Source organism: Sinocyclocheilus anshuiensis, unplaced genomic scaffold (genome assembly GCF_001515605.1).
Source record: "Sinocyclocheilus anshuiensis isolate Anshui unplaced genomic scaffold, SAMN03320099.WGS_v1.1 scaffold2239, whole genome shotgun sequence".
Taxonomy (NCBI): Eukaryota; Metazoa; Chordata; class Actinopteri; order Cypriniformes; family Cyprinidae; genus Sinocyclocheilus; species Sinocyclocheilus anshuiensis.
Window position 1 is genome coordinate 17,165 of NW_015540991.1, and position 17,300 is coordinate 34,464.

Below are 17,300 nucleotides of genomic sequence, written 5' to 3' on the forward strand. Positions count from 1 at the left end.
GATGGCCATTAAGACTTTGATTCACTCTTTGAGATTCAGGAAAGCCTCTGCAAAGTAATGATTTTGAATTACATTGTCCAAACTCATAAGACTGACTTTGGTTAATCTTCAAAACCCAAATGAAGATTTTTTTTTTTTTTATGAAACCTGAGCAGTTTCTGCCCCTCCTTTGAAACTCCAGGTAACCAAAAATCAGAAGACACAAAAAGGTCATAAAGGTGTCATTACATGGATTTTCAAAAGAGGGACAGAAACCTCAGTTTTCATTAAAATAATCTTGTTTAGAAGATTAATCAAAGTCTAATGGGTTTGGAACGACTTGTGATGATGACTAAATTTTAATTTTACAGTGAACTATCCCTTCAAATGAATAGCTAGCCAGTTGAGGACATGCTTAGGTTTATCAGCATATGGTAAGCATTTCTTACCAAGCTTAGCATTACAGGTTTGTAGATTGGAAATGTAGGAAAATGTAGAATTCTGTTGTGTGTTAATGTTCCTGCTCTGTGTGCTCCTCTCCAGCCCCAGTGTCGCCCCACTCCCCCTCTCTTAGCGGCAGTAATCATCATGCTATCCTGGATGCAGCAGGACCCAGCCATGTGGCCATCAATGCTATCTCAGCCAACATGGACTCCTTTGCCCGCGGCCGCACTGCTATTCTCAAAAAACAGCCTAGCCACATGGAGGCAGCACACTTTGGAGACTTAGGTACACCAGCTATGAATTCTACACACTGATTCAAAAAGTAGTGTTAACATTTCCAAAAGCTCTTATGACTTATGTGTTAAATGGCTTTTTTACCCATCATCTGTTAAAGACTTAGTTCTTAATGAGAGACTGAGCCTGAACTAGGGATGGGTGATAGGGAGGGTGAGGGAATTTCCCTTGCGGTAATTTTGAGTGGCTCAATAGCGCGGTATTATCGCCATACATATACATGCATATATATATATATATATAATTTGTGTGTGTTCAGAAGACAATGAAACCGAAACCAAATAGCGTTGCAACAGGAAGTGAAGTAAACAGAAGAGAATGACAAAATAACGGTCCACATAACAGAACATAAACCTGACAATAAGATCGTTAGGCTATCATTAGCTTATATGTATAACAGTTAGCCTAGTTGTAATCTGATCTTCAAATCTGACTAGACAAGAGACTTTCTACTGATATTTCCACCTGCGCGCATTCTAGACGGGCTGTTAGTCAGTGCAGTTACAGTGTTGCGCCACAAGGTGGTGGAAAGGGAACAAATATATATGACTCTGCCTGGAGGACAGACGCAAGTAATCGCACGCGCTCAGTCGATCTCTCTCTCATTCACTGTCTGTTTAGGCTTGTTAAGTGAAAATCTACGGAGCCTCTGTACAAATCAGCATGGTACACATTATGTTATCATTACTAACTTGTTTAATATTCAGTCCACATGCATGAAGTGTAAAACGAGAAGGGCATAACCTTACGAAAAAAGAAAACACGCAAAAATCGCGGTTGCTGCGGTTCTTGCATTCCTCTGTGGTTTGCTCGTCAATAGCGTGGTATTGCGATATTGCGGTTATCGCGACAGCCCTAGCCTGAACTTTCATTATAAACTCTTTGATCTCAAAGCTGCTCTACTTTTTTATTAAGATGGGCTTGTTGGCAACATTTGATCTGTAACTTACTGTTTTGTGCTGAGCATTTTAAACTAAATGTGGTGTGTGTGTCCGCGGCCAAGGGAGAAGGAATTATCACATTAGAGGAGGGATTTTGTGAAGCTGTTACTGAAATGGCTTTTGCAGCGCACTGGCCTGCTGGATTTGTGTGAGAAATGCCATAATCTCTTAACCTTTTCATAGCTCTGTGATTGTTGGAAACCTGCACAAGCTCCTCCACTTGAACCTGCTTTTAAATAAGTGATTGCCCTCACTGTTAAAATCTGTGAAGTTTACAGTAAAAAAATGGCAGCTGTGGTTGCCAAATTACCGTCTTGACAACCATACTGAAAACACAGATGGTAAACAGAAAGCCACATGATGAATCATAGATCATTCAAGTTGCTTTTCTACAAGCTGAGGTAAATACTCATATTTAGTATTTAAAAGGTGCACAGTGTTATGCACAAAAAACATTCATTTAATAACACAAGATGTAACAAATTCCTAATGTACTTAATTCTACATAAGTAACACTAAGAAGAAACATAGTTATTTCACTGACAAACAATCATATGTGAAGTGTCAGAGGTTTCTGGGAATGTTAATTTACAGTTTTTCACTGTAAATTATAAGATGACTTGTTCTTTTTCACTTGCAAAAACTGTCAATTTAACAGTATTTTACTGTAAAATTGCATTAAATGTCCCATTAAAACTTTAACTATTAAAATTGTAGTGATGATGATGTAATTAACTTTTTATTTATTTATTATTATTATTATTAATTTATTTATTTTTAAACTTGGCCATGCTTAGAAGGTTTGGTTGTCATACTTGGTGTAAAAGTCATATTCTCGTTATCATCTGCCCTAGGATAGAATGTCTAGTCTTTGTTTTTGTTTTTTTTTTGTCCTAACCCCGCCTTTTCATTTAAAAATATGTAACATTGAAATGTATGTGTTGACAAACCAGTGTTGCAAGGTAACTTTGAAAAAAAGATAATGCTTCTAACGTCATATCTTAACGTGTTGCCTCCTACACAAAGGAGGTTTGTATTTTTCCGTCTGAAGTACCCTCCTTTGCGTTTTCTGATACTGGACTCATAGAGTTCAGTTCACATCCCAGTAAACGTTTTAATCAGACCTTCTTCTGGTGTCCTGTGGTGTTGAAAGAGGAAGGTGTGGCCTTTCAAAGCATTCAATGGAGGTCACAGCACTATTATAAAATTTGTTTTGTGTGGAACAAAGTCTGTGCCACTGGCTGCTGTATATTAGAAATAGATGGCTGGGTGTGATCTGGAGATGGCATGGGTTTGAATTACAGGCATTAAAGGTGCTCTGTGTTCAGTGTTGTATAGCAATTACTAAGATGCATCAGTATTACTGTTGTTCATACTTCAGGGGATTTGAACAAACATCTAATCCAAACTATTAAACATTAAACATGCTGATTGGGAATACCAGAATATGGAGACTTGGGGTGGACTCTTTTTAGACCAGTAAGCAACATCCTATAGCAGCCATCTAGAACACCCTAGCAACCATAAAACAATGCCCTGGTATCATAGTGGTAAGTTTCGGACAGGCAAGCATCGCATTATTATTTTATTTTATTTTGTTAAGTCAAGTTTTGCAATGATTGCTTTGTTTTGTTGTGTTTTGTGTTGTTTCTGGTTAATGTTTATTATGTTTTGTTTTGTGTTTTTTGGTTATTTATTTTGTGTTGTGTTGTGGAGTTTTGTTGTTTTTGATTGTTAGTTATTTTTATATTGTTTTTTTTTTCATTTTGTTTTGTGTTTGGTTTTATATTTTGTTTTTAAATTGTTTTAGCTGTGTTTATTTTAATTATTGGTTGTTATTTTTTTATTGGGTTTTGTCTTTCTTGTTTTGTGTTGTTTTTGGTTATTGGTTATTTATTATGGGGTTTTGTTTTTTATGTTTTGTGGTATTTTATTTATTGGCTATTATTTATATTGGGTTTTGTTTTGGTTTTCCCCCTTCTGTTTATATAAAAAGGGTGAAATTTAATCACTGTCAATACACAAACCAGACAACTGGTTGTTACCAGTCCAAATCTGAGGTTGTTTGTTTTTAAGTATGTTGTCTCTGCATTAAGGAAATATGGATTGTAACACTGGGGTTTAAAAGGGTTTTCTTTGCTTTTCAGGTCGCTCCAGTGTCAACTACCAGGTTCAAGAGACTCGCTCGCGGCTTTCTAAAACTGTAGACCAGATCTTGCGGGATAATCTGGCCTTGCCCTACTTCATACAGTTTATGGAGACCCGCTCAGCTGAGCACCTGGTCCGCTTCTGGCTTGAGGCTGAGAGCTTCCGATCCACCAGCTGGTCTAGGGTCAGAGCACACAGCCTCAACTCAGTCAAACACAGCACCTTGGCTGAGCCTGCGGCTGGCCTGGAATCCCCCGACTCACCAGACTCTCCAAACGACCCCAGCAGACACTCAGCTCTGGATGAGGGAGACGAAGAGGACACTTTCTCCTCCCTGACGTCCTCCAGACCTCACACCCCCAGCCCCCAAGACACTAACTCTCATACCAGGGCTCTGATTGGCCACCGGAACTCTGTTAGCTCAGAGGGGGCTGCCCGGCCTGGGACTCCCCACCTGCAGCCCACCCTAAGGTCAGAAACGCCCACCAGACAGCCCTCCTCCAGGACAGGCACTCCAGTTAAAGGCCAGTCTACTAGTGGCCTCTCTGAGAAACTTATGAAAAGTGAGTACCAGTTATGGTAACCTTATTGTTGAAAGTATTTTACTTGTTTGATTTGACTTTATTCCTGCAATCAGTCCTCCTAACTGGTATTTTTGAACAAGTGCTTGCTGAGGTCTTCTCCGTGTTGTAGTTATGTATTGCCTTCCACATATATTTGGTCCACCTTGGGTAATTTAAGGTTAAAGGAAGATACTCAGTTAAATGCTACTTTTGTAGCATGTTCTGTGGTGTGCTGTTGATTTCCACGGTAAAAAAAAGAAAACATGTTTACTGTATTGCATTTACAATGTAAAACAGTAATTTAAAGCTTGAATTTTTGTTAAGGCACTTTTAAATGTTTATTACTGGATTTGCAAATTTGTCTAAAAGGCCTTAAAGTGGGCCTGCTTATTAAGTTGATGAATCTCTGGTTATGTGTTATTGTCATAATTCCTTTGCTTTCCAGGTAGTTATGTCACATCCCTTATTGGTATCCTGACATGGACACTAAGCAAAGCTTAGTGTGAAACTTGTTAAAAGATAAAGCTTTGTCCAGGCAAGGTTAGGTGATTTTATCACACTAGATTCCTGTTAACGTGTGATGTTTAGCCTTGATTTTGTCCTTTAGAAACAGTACAGGCATGTCTGATATATCATGTCCTCTATTTTTACACTTGGATTAACAGCACACACTTACTTTTCCTTACAGAATTTTTGTGTTGTGCATCCTTGATAGCATGTCTTGAATATTTATTTTGATGGTGCATACTTGCCTGCTAGGCTTTCTTTTCAAGCGCGTAATGATACATACATTTCCTGTTAGTTTTTACAGGGTGATGATGGGCTGTATATAAATAGAAAAATTAAAGTTTGGTGAACTCTGACCTGCGAATTTGACGTTTGATTAGTAGTGGCTCTAAATGACCTTTTGGCTGAATTAAAAAAAAGACTACTTTAATACTGCAGGGTATGCAGTATTCCTTAGTAATTTCACTAAAACTGTACCTTAAACTTGAGTTTTTAACAAGCATTCCTTAATATCCGTAGGGAATATTCCGTACTTAAGTTTTTCATGGTTGGTGGCCTTTTACCATTACAACATATTCCTTTTGTATCAGACGATGACTTTTAATATGCATGCGGCATTGGTTTTATAGAGCAGGTTTGGTAAATGATCCCATTTAGCATCTTGGCAGTGGACTGCAATGAACAGAAGTCAGGAGCTGAGTATTCATTAATGGCTAATACAAAGAAGCTCCAGGCTGTAAAAGCAGTGAATGGAAAAAGAAGGGGAGTCAGATCCTATCAGCCCGTGGCTTCTGCTGCGAGAGCCTTCAGTGTCTTAAAAGGGAACAAGTCTTTGTCCACTTCATTGCATTTTATAAGGCTGTCTCTGGATTTTCTGAGCATCTCATGGATTTTATGAAAAGCGCTTCAACATTTAAATATGCTCTGATGAGATTCCTCATCTCACAGATACCCATTAAACTCAAACACTTTCAACATGGCCTTAAACACAGAAGCTTACTACTCATGGCTGATCGTCAACCATGATCCAAATAAATCATTGGCCTTATATATTAAGGTGTAGACGTAAGATTTGTCCCTGGGCCTTTGCTCTAACTGTACTAGTCATTTGTTTGATTAATAGTGACACTTAAGCGCACATGAGGCTTTGATGAATAGCCATGGCTGAAATGTGAAGTACACTTCTGTAAGTCTGTGAAGTGGGATGTTGAATATGATAAAGGTGTTTGCTGTGGATCGAGTGTGATTTGTCCATCATCTTTATCCTCTGTATTTTCAATTTCCATGTATACTGATTTTTCTAATTTCTAGGTATAGAGAGGGATGCCGTTAACATTTTCACTAAGTACATATCTCCAGATGCTGCTAGGCCAATTCCCATCACTGAACCGATACGCAACGACATTGTGGGTAAGAGAATTCCTTATCACAATGACCTCTCTGTTTAGACTGCTGAAGAAGTACTCTGATTTTTTTTCTCTGTGTTTGAACAAGATAATTATATTTATAGGAGATACTGGGTGATTAGAAAATGAGGGCCTGGTTTTATGGCTTTAGCTTCAGGGAGCTTGTTGTCATTACACACCTTATTTGACTTTACTAAGTACATTTTTATGTTGAATATCCTCAAAATGACTATTTTTGATTGGATGGATTAACTTCGGTCTTCAGGATGTGAGAGCATTTTTTGTTTGGATAGAGTAAACTGTTTTTTTTTCTTTTGGCAGCGAAAATCTGTGGTGAAGACGGACAGGTGGACCCAAACTGCTTTGTCATTGCACAATCTGTTGTGTTCTCCATCATCGAACAACAGTAAGTAGTTTCACTTTCAGTGTTTGTCCTTCACACATATTGCTCTCATATCTGTAAAAGTGTACATTTATCAGTTTTTATTCTTTACATCCAATGTACTCAAGAAACAGACTGCATAAACATGAAGACAGATGTCTTTGACCGTTCATGAGCATTACACATTTTTAAAACATTGTATTTTAGCTTTAAAAAAATCCGCATACAAATATAATTAATTTATGAAACTCTAGATGGCACAAGCTGACAGGTCCTTTACATGCAATATGCTTGCACTCACATCATTTGTGACCTGTGCTGGTAAAATGAGTCACAATGAGCAATTTTCCAGAAATGAGTTATTTTAATTTTCATTCTCCATTAAAAGACCTTCAAAATGATGTATGATTTGTTGGAATCGGACGAAAAATGACTGAACTACACCTGTTTGAAGTCGACAGAGTTAGCAAAGTAAATTTTGAGAAAAATCGAGTTAAAGTTTTCTGAAGGTTCCAAAGCAAAATTACCTGCAACGTTGCATCTTTTCCTCCACTTCTTTTCTTAATAATAATTTGTATATTAATCACAATATAGCTATTTTTTTATTTTATCTTTGTTATTATAAATAATAACAGATGCAAAAAAAACAACATATATAAGAAAAAAAAACAGTGCATTACCGTTTTCATTTTACATCTAAACAAAAAGCATTCAAGAAAAACAAAATAATCAAATGTTTAGTGTTCATTACAAATAAATTGATTATTGAAACTACAAAAGCAGTTCAATCAATAGCAGCAAGTGATTCCCTCTTTTCTTTTATTGTTAGATTAACATTAATGAGGCGGCCTATATTAAGACCCACTGTAATGCACGGATCTAATATAATGTTACACATCAGAAGTTTTTCCTCAACAGTTCCCCGAACGTTCACTCAAGACATAACGGATTATGTTTGTGTGAATACTTAAATACTGTAATTCTGTGTATATTTATTGGGATTGCGCGCAGTCGGAAGCGCCTTTATGCGCGCTCTTAGGATGACAGTGCGAGAAACGAATGGAGAAAAGGTACTCCTCTCAGAAAACGTACAAATAATTAAGAATAAAATTATTATTCGGAGCATTGGGATCGCTAGACGAGGGCTTAATGAACTCATTTTTGTGAAAACCTCAAAATCAACTAAAATCTACATTTTTCACTTATTTTGCCTGTAGCTCAAAATTAGCCCGTGCACATTCCGACTCATTTTGCCAGCATGGGTCACATTTACTACATGGTGCAAGCTGATTGGCCTTTGCTGATTCTGCAGGCAATTAGATTGCTTGTTTAAAGTTTAAATAACCTGGTTCATTGTTCACTATAAACTGGTCCTGCAGCGCAAGTTCCTCTGAAACCCTCTACCTCCCCCAGCTCCACCTGTCTAGATCTGTTACAGGATTTATATATACGCCTATTCAGGCAGCAGCAGTGTGTCTTACATGCTTACAGCAGCATGTCTGTGCATACAATCGCCGTAGCAGGTCCATACTTGCTTTGCAGCATCATGTGTAGCAGATCTAGTCTGCAAAGATCAAATACATTAACAGTCATATACAATAACATGCTATTCAGAGAGTTGCCATGATTGAAATATATTTTGTTCCATTCCATTTGTTCTCCTAGCTGTTTTTGAACACAGAAATTGAATTTGCAAGGTGTAGAGTTGGGGCTGTTTCTCATAGTAGAGATGGGGCTTTAAAAGCTTTAATTGCTTCTTGTGAAATGTGTTTACAGGTCAGGGGCATGAATTGTTATTTTGAATAATTTGTATGTTAATGTATTAAGTGTTTATCTTGGTGTTGTTTTTTAATTAGTCATACAAAATTGACAATAAATTGACTGGTCTAATCTTTGCGCTCTATTTATTCAAAATGTATTTGTTTATATAGCCTCTTTTCTTTCTGAAATTACATGGAAATGTCTGGCATCTGTTTTACAGGCACTTTAGTGAGTTCTTGCGGAGCCATTATTTCTGTAAGTACCAGATCGAGGTGCTGACCAGTGGTTCTGTGTTCCTTGCGGACATTCTGTTTTGCGAGTCAGCCCTCTTCTACTTCTCTGAGGTGAGGAAACTCTGTATGATGGACTTAAGCTTCTGAACATGTTTAAAAGAAAATTACAGGATTAATACAATTTTAAATATAGCTGTACAGTAGATTTACAGCTTAACTAATATTTACCCCAAATTTTCCTGTAGATAATCTTACTTGTATGCAATTTAAATAATAAATGTATAGATGTGGAATTATATATAATGTTATTTACTTATTAAATGTGCTTTAAAATTGGATTTAAGTGTTTTATGAGTCCAGATAATATGTATCCCGTTAGAACACACTTTTAAGTTGAATTTATGTTGAATTTATGCATAGAGCTGTATAAGCCCATGAATTATGCTGATCTGGACAGTCTGCCCAAAACCTGTTTCTAAATGGCAGAATGCACCAAAAGTGCAAGTGTGCGTATAAATTGATGGATTTCTGATCCAAGTACATTTGAAGTGCCAAGGGATTATAAAGTAGGATTGAAACCTAATTCAAAGTGTGTGTTTGTGTGTGTGTCAATATAGTACATGGAGAAGGAGGATGCAATGAATGTACTGCAGTTCTGGCTGGCTGCAGAAAACTTTCAAGATCATTTGGCTTCCAAGAAAGGCCAGTACGATGGACAGGAAGCCCAGAATGATGCCATGATTCTCTATGACAAGTATGTCCTATTTGAAGTTCAGTATAATCTCTGTTTTGGCACATTATTTCAGTCTACTATTAGGGATGGTTCAGGATGGGCAACTAAATTTCCTTGATTAAGTAATTAGGAAATTGAGTTGTAAAGTTTTTTTGAACAGTTTTTTTTTAAGTGGTGGTGCAATGAATTAATAGACTTTTTGTCAAATTCTGAAAATTAGCTTAAATAAAAAATCGAATTAGTCTCAATGTCTAAAACATAGCCTAAAATTACACTATTCCTTCTGTTCTGTTGCATGCTGTCTAGCTGTGTTTTTTGAAAAATGGAACTACACTACCATTCAAATGGGTTTGGTCTCTTATGCTCACCAAGGATGCATTTATGTAATCAAAAACAGTAATATTGTGAAATATTATGATATGAAACAACTGTTTTCTATATTTCTATAGTTTGATATGTGTTTAAAGGGGTGGTTCACTGGTCTTTTTCTAGGCTTGATTGTGTTTATAGGGTGCAGTCTAACATGTGTTAATGCTTCGTTTAAAAAAAAAAAAAACGCATTATTTTTCACATAATTTACCTTTATTCCACACCGCTCTGTCCCTTCTTTGAGAAATGCACTGTTCATTTCTTGCTTTTATGAAGCCCCGCCCTCAGAAATAGGTGATGGGCTCTGATTGGTTAGCTGGCCCAGTGTGTTGTGATTGGCTAAATCGCCTCTAGTGCCCGTCTAAGCGTCCCGCCCCTCACCTCAGCGACATGTGCTATTATGATATGAAACAACTGTTTTCTATATTTCTATAGTTTGATATGTGTTTAAAGGGGTGGATCACTGGTCTTTTTCTAGGCTTGATTGTGTTTATAGGGTGCAGTCTAACATGTGTTAATGCTTCATTTAAAAAAAAAAAAATCACATTATTTTTCACATAATTTACCTTTATTCCACTCCACTCTGTCCCTTCTTTGAGAAATGCGCTGTTCATTTCCTGCTTTTATGAAGCCCCGCCCTCAGAAATAGGTGATGGGCTCTGATTGGTTAGCTGGCCCAGTGTGTTGTGGTTTTATCCTGATTAAAGCTTTAATACAATACGGCAACTGCACACGCGTCCATGTTTAACGCTTCTCATAGCTATGTGAAAATAAGTGTATAATTGGAACAGTTCATTGTTGGAGCTGAGCTGAATGAGAGAGAGAGAGAGAGAGATGCAGATCGTTTGCAGAGCAGGGGGACGCGAGGAACAGGATTAAGAACTGCTGATTTAGAACATTGATTTTGAGACTTGTGAATCCATTAGAATCGTTAGAAGACAGAATCGCGATTCATATATGAATAGATTTTTACGTGCACTAGGGCTGCACGATAAATCAAAATGGAATCGAGATCGCTATTCGATAGAAGCTGCGATTGTCATGCGTATCTTTCAGTGAAGCACGGTTCTGTGGTCAGCAGTAAATCTCCATCCGAGGGCCAGAGGGCGCTCTCGCGCTGAAACTCCAAATATGCCTGGCAGAAGAAACCTAGGAAATCCCTATAGCGGTAGCTGAATAAACAGAAGATTTAACTGCTTTCATTGATTCAACGTGACTAATAAACACACGACTATGGCAATATACGGTTTATCTGCAAAATGCGCATGACAATCGCATTCGATTAATCGTGCAGCCCTAACGTGCACCTCTAGTTTTCTCTTCCTTCTCTCTAAAGCAGCACAGCATGGCCTCGCCCCCTTTGCTGCCTTTTCCCGAGGGCGGGGTTTATCTGGGTTTGTTACATCACGAACCCGGGAAGTAACTCGTTGTAGTCCCTACAAGCCATTTTTGTAGGCATTAAACTGCCAGAATTTAAAAAGACGATATCTCCGTTTGCATTGAACTTTCAGCTTTGTAACTTTGCAGATATTGTTTATGCTCAAACAGCAACATTACACACTAACTAACGTTAAAAAAGTGAAATCGCAATCAACCACCCCTTTAATATTTTTTTAAAATGTAATTTATTCCTGTTATGGCAAAGTTTTCAGCAGTCATTCCTCCATTTTTTCAGGATGCTTTAATAAATAGAAAGTTGAAAAGAACAGCATTTATTTAAAATAGAAATCCTTTGTAACATTTATAAATGTCTTAACTAATTTTTTTTGTTTTATAAATTTAATGCATCCTTGTTGAAACTCTTACTGACCCCAGACTTGTGAATGGTAGTGCATGTTGGCACCCTTTAGTAAACATGTCTGATTGGTTCATGGTTGACATGACCCTAAATCAGCATTTTTATACAGAGCTTCCATATGACTGACTAGTCATTCAGACAACTCACATGCCTGTCGATTTTGACACTATGCAATTATGCACATGCCTCTCTAGTGTTTAAGATGTGGCAACAGCATAACCAGCACTTTTGGCAGACAGAAGACGTGACCATTCATATGATCTGCTTAGGTATTTTTCACTCCAAGCCACAAATCCGTTGGGTTTTGGTGACTCTGTACGGATGGAGATTGAATCCAATATCTGTAGAGAAGGCGGACCTCTCCCAGACTGCTTCAACACTCCAATAAGACAGGCCTGGACCACCATGGAGAAGGTGGGTTATGTCGCTGCAACACTTATATAAAAATGTGCAAACAATTATGAAGGTGGAAGCTTTGTATTAGGAAAGAAAATCCTGTTGAAGTTTACTTGTTTTCTCAACCTCAGGTATACATGCCAGGCTTTCTGTCAAGCAACCTTTACTACAAGTATTTGAGTGACCTTATCAACTCCGTACGGGTGGACGAGTTTACTGGAGGAAATGCCAACACTCCGAACCAGGGCTGGACCCCAGAAGGCGACCGCAACTCTAGCGTCATGGAAGGGTCACAAGCCCAGGTGATTGATCACTGGTTTGATGGTCTCCCAAAAAGCCACATTGCTCTTGTTTTTCATAATAATTCAAGGACTCTTCAAGAATATGGTTGAAAGTATGGGTAACTTTGTCCTGATGTTCTCAGCAAGGATTTAAAAAAGCGGCAGTCAAGATCCTGAAGAACTTTGATGAGGCGATAACGGTGGACATCGCCAGTCTGGACCCTGAGTCTCTCTATCAGAGACCATATGCTGGGTGAGTCAGGGTTTGAAACCTTCGTACTACACTTCCTTCCCATCATGGGAACTCAGATTGAAATACCATAAACATCTTTAAGGTTAGACAAAAGGGATGGTCCAAGACCATCATTACATCAAACATTCGTTGATCATGGATATGTTTTTATGCCTTGCAAAGTTGAATAGTGTTGTCACGATTCCAAAATTTTGACTTCGATACGATACTTGACTAAAATATCTCAATACTGCTACTGAAACGATACCAAGACAAAACATAATACAACAGGAAAAGTAATTGAATAATAGATGATCCAAATGAAGCTTATAGTTATTTTATCATTTAATGGAAAAAAAATTTAATCTTTCACATGACCAGTGTGTGCCTGCCCTTCTTTATGAGCATTTCATCCCCCTTAAAAAAAATGTCAGTGCCACTTCTATGGTGAGCAACTACCAAGCCTACTGGTATCTGGTATGTATAGATCTTTGCAACATTGGTAAGTTAGTTAAAAGGATAAAGCCATTCATTTCAGAAAATGAATAAAGTAATCAAAATGTAAAAATAAAGCACTGCATAGTCTTAACTGTATAAATTAAATATACATTGATCCTTATTAAAGCTACCGAAGTTAGTCAAGATCAGTGAGTGATTTTTCTTTTTCTTTTGTTGTTTGATTACATATGAAACTCATGTTGTTTGAAACAGACTGCACGGATCCAATTTATTGATACACATGCATTTTCTTTCTCATCTGTTTATGTTCACTTAAGTCATAAGACAAGATGGGCAATAACTTGTGCAATAACTTGTGAAAGCGATCTGAATTTGCGATCGCATGCTGTCTGTAAGAGAGGTAGCTTTCTGTGCACGCGCTTCGGGTGTGTGAAAACGCCTGAGTACTGCACGAGTTCTTTTTCAAGGTTTATTGCACTTAATGTGCATGCAGTGAGCTGAAGCAGAGCTGCACACACATACTGCGCTGCTGCAGCACATCGATGCAACTTAGGAAATGTGGCTCTTATTAAAACGCATTCATAAAGTACCAGTACTAGTAAAATGCAGAATCGTACCGTTTTTAAAAGCAGGGTATTATGATACCTTTTTAGTACCGGTATATCGTGCAACACTAAAGTTGAACATTTTATACATCAAAGTAATATCTTCTCACTGGCTGACATAGTTGAAAAAGCAAAAATTTTTTCTGGCATATAAAAAATGAGCTAGAAATATAATGTACCATTTTTTGTGATCCGCCTGGGCCAGCAGAAAAAGATTCTTATTTTTGAAACTTGGTGTTATGCACAAAAAACTGGATTCAGATCCAAATTCAGCTTTTCTTGCTTTCATCTCAGAAGAATGACCTTTGGGAAGGTGAATGAGCTGGGCCAGTTCATCAGAGAGGCCGAGCCAGAACCAGATGTGAAGAAATCCAAGGGTAAGACACACACACACACACACACTCTTGCTCTTGAAGACTTTTTTTCTCTCTCTCACACTGACACGCACTTGCACATGTTTTGTATTGTGCGAGTTGGCTCTTAGTTATGACTTCTGCTGAAGTGCTCTTGATGTCTTCAGCTTGAGAGCAGAGAGTGTTGCCATGGCGATAACTAGCCGGTGATGTGGGGTGATTGTGGTGAAGAGCAGTGAAAAGCAGGATTCACTGCTCTGTCCAGCTCACTCACTCTTTCTTTCTTTATTTCCTTTCTATCAGGTTCCATGTTTTCTCAAGCAATGAAGAAATGGGTGCAAGGAAACTCAGATGAGGTGTGCACCTGCTTATTTCATTCAGATTACGTGTGGCATCTTCTCTAATGTCTTTTTATTGAATGGAAATGGATTTAAGCTTGTTATAGTTCATGATATGTACTATCTTTGTTTTTGGTGTGTTAGGCACAAGAAGAGATGGCATGGAAGATCGCAAAGATGATCGTCAATGACGTCATGCAGCAGGGACACTAGGGAAGCCCTGAAGTGAAGTCAACAAAAGTACATATTATTTTGTCTTTGCATTCATAAAGATTTGTTTCTTGAACTTCAATTTGAAAAATGAAAATTCTGTAATTTATTCAAGTCGTTCCAAACCCAGACTTACTTTCTTCTATGGAAAACAAAGGCAATTCCTCAGAATTGTTATGATTCTCTTTTCTTTATAGTGATGCGCCAAAATGAATGTTTTACCAAAACCAAAAGTAAAGTTTTAATTTGGCCAAAAAATAAAAATACATTTCCAGTTATTAATTTCTGTTATATTTGGCTGAGTGCATAATTCAGCTTGGTATGCCATTCAGGGTGTTGTGTTCTCAGGTAACAAATTAAATCAGTTTAGTAAAGCTCTTTCACAATGAGTCGCCTCTCAATATTTCAGTAGATACATATGTCCACAATGCTGACATGTCTACCTCTTATAGCTTATCCACATTTTGTGCATGAAATAGACAGACAGTCAAAATGCATCATCAGGGAAGTGCTAATTGAATGTCACTGTTTTGATCAATGCTTTTGGTGCTCCAAAACACTTATGGCCAAAACAGAGTATTTGTTTCATTTATTTATTTATTTATTGACAGGTGAGATGTTAAAATGATTTGAAGTGGACATGAAAAGCTGTGTAAGAAGTGGTATGACTGTACAAGACATTATCCCTTAGATTTTTGTCATGTTTGAACTTATTTTAGCCATGTAATACATGGGATAATGTACATTGTGTCAGTTGTTATCACCTGGCCAGGTTTATTTTGCTATAACCAGTTGTTAGTACATTATCCCTTACTTCATTTACTGTGTGGATGCCTCCGCAAACCACAATAAGGCAAGTTTAAATATGCCGAAATTGACATTTTTCCTTGTATGAAAAAGTGCAGCCTCATCATTCTGCTGAACATCTCCATTTAGGTTCCTTAGAAGGAAGTTATGCAGGTTTGGAACAAGGTGGAGTGAGACAATTTTGCCAGAATTTTCATTACTGGGTGAACTAACCCTGTGGTCATTGTCTAGCGGTACTGGGATTAGTAGCCAATTTAAGTTTATTTTAGAATGACAGGACTACTTCTGTAAGTGCAGTGGCTGGTTATTTTATCAGTTATAGATTTCTGTATGAAAGGTGACCTGTTCTGTTTTCATCAGCTATGACCCTCTCGTTCTCAGTGTGGAAGCAGCTCCTACCCTCCCTCCTGTCGCCCCTCTGCGTAATGACTGGAGAAGCAAATGACCAGAAGACGAACACATTAACATATCAGTGAGGACCTGAAAGAAGCATTCCATGACTTCCTGCATGTGTTTGTGTGTGAGAGTGTGAGTGTTTAGATATGCACACTAATAGCCCAAATCATTTTTCTGTATGATCCACCCCATTATTTCTAGCACTCAGAAGGAATTGTTTATTATTTGAAGAGGAGTGTAATGAGTTCAGCTACAGAAATGAATAAACCTGTAAACAAACAAGCGAGAGCTGTCGCACAGCAGACGAACAGAACAAAATCTCAGCATTCAGAACAAGACTTTCAAGATTTTCAAACTGTACCTGTTGCTGTTGCGTTTAGCTGTTAGCATGTCGACCAACAGGAAGTGCACAAGAATCTGAACAGGAACTACAATGTGGCTGTGACTTAAATATTTCATTCCTTATCTTAGTTCTTATCTCGGACTTCTCTTTTATCTTTCTTTTTTGTTCACTTTTTAAAAGAATGGCTATGAAGTGCTTAGGCCTGTTTTAGTAAAAACAAACAGAAAAACAAAAATGCATAAATATCCAAGGTGGCTACGTACAGTTTTATTTACAGATTTACGGTATGCCATAGTTGACATAAGTCAGCCAGTGTCTGAGACTGTTCAGTCCCTCTCTCATGGACCTGAAGTGACTGAACTAATGAACTTAGGCCTGGAAAATATTCCCTGACTCCCTCTAGAACCCTGTCCAGATCTGATTCTAGACTTGGAGATATACAAACTGAACTGCTAGGGCAATGTTTATCCCTGTTCTGTATAAATGTGGATTCCTGGTTTACCGCCATATATTAATGTTAGTTCTTTTTATGGTGATTCTTTTTTTTTCTTTTTTTTTTTGTATGATATGTCAAACTCTGTCTAAGCAAATCTCAATGATGACTGTTCCCCTTGAAACGTGTAATTGGACATGAAGTTATTGCTTTGGACCTCATTGAGATGTGGACGAGAAACAGGAAAAAGACTTTTGGTACTATGTACCACTAATATGTTTTCTGACGTATATGTGTGCTTAATCTATAATATATTTAAATGTGTTTGATTTAAATACATATATTGTTGAAACGCCTCTTGATGCAGTGTTTGTCTTTTGTTTTTGTTTATGGGTTCGATTGAACAAGCGCTTTACAGATACCTGTGTAGGCAGGACTTATTGATTTGCACTGAAATTGGATTTGTGCCAATATATAAACAAAATGAATAGAAATGAATGAAGAAAATAAGAAACCTATAAAAAAAAGTCAAAATGTTCTTCAAAGAAAAAGCATTAAAAAAGGCACGTTTCCTTTTCGCTGAGCAGAAAAGTTGTCTTACAGATACAGGTTCTCATTGGCTAGTGAGTTTTGGAGTGACATTACTTACTAGTTTGTAGTGTGCCTGTTTTTTAAAGTTATGATTTTCCCATTCAGTTTCCCTTTGTTTTAATGATTTTTTTTCCAGCCTTTCACTTTTAAGCATTTTAAAAGCATTTTTCAGGATTTTAAATCATTTTACATTCTTGCAAAAGAAAGCTGAGCATAACTAGAAATAAATAAGTAAAAAAAAAAAAAAAATATATATATACATATTTACATACATATATACTGTAGAGGTTTCCATGAT

General features: G+C 37.4%; 1 protein-coding gene across 1 annotated transcript in view; it reads left to right on the forward strand.

The window, feature by feature from the left end:
- Positions 1-15,794, forward strand: part of LOC107690209 (A-kinase anchor protein 10, mitochondrial-like) — a 16,603-nt gene extending 809 nt beyond the window's left edge. Inside the window, exons 2-14 of the mRNA XM_016488468.1 lie at positions 523-708; positions 3,806-4,369; positions 6,188-6,286; positions 6,604-6,688; positions 8,646-8,769; positions 9,276-9,412; positions 11,828-11,972; positions 12,086-12,256; positions 12,379-12,488; positions 13,826-13,908; positions 14,188-14,240; positions 14,367-14,462; positions 15,600-15,794. Coding sequence (XP_016343954.1) covers positions 627-708; positions 3,806-4,369; positions 6,188-6,286; positions 6,604-6,688; positions 8,646-8,769; positions 9,276-9,412; positions 11,828-11,972; positions 12,086-12,256; positions 12,379-12,488; positions 13,826-13,908; positions 14,188-14,240; positions 14,367-14,435 — 1,722 coding nt within the window. The 5' untranslated portion in view covers positions 523-626 and the 3' untranslated portion in view covers positions 14,436-14,462; positions 15,600-15,794. The remainder of the gene's footprint in view (positions 1-522; positions 709-3,805; positions 4,370-6,187; positions 6,287-6,603; positions 6,689-8,645; positions 8,770-9,275; positions 9,413-11,827; positions 11,973-12,085; positions 12,257-12,378; positions 12,489-13,825; positions 13,909-14,187; positions 14,241-14,366; positions 14,463-15,599) is intronic.
- The last annotated feature ends 1,506 nt before the right edge of the window (positions 15,795-17,300 follow it).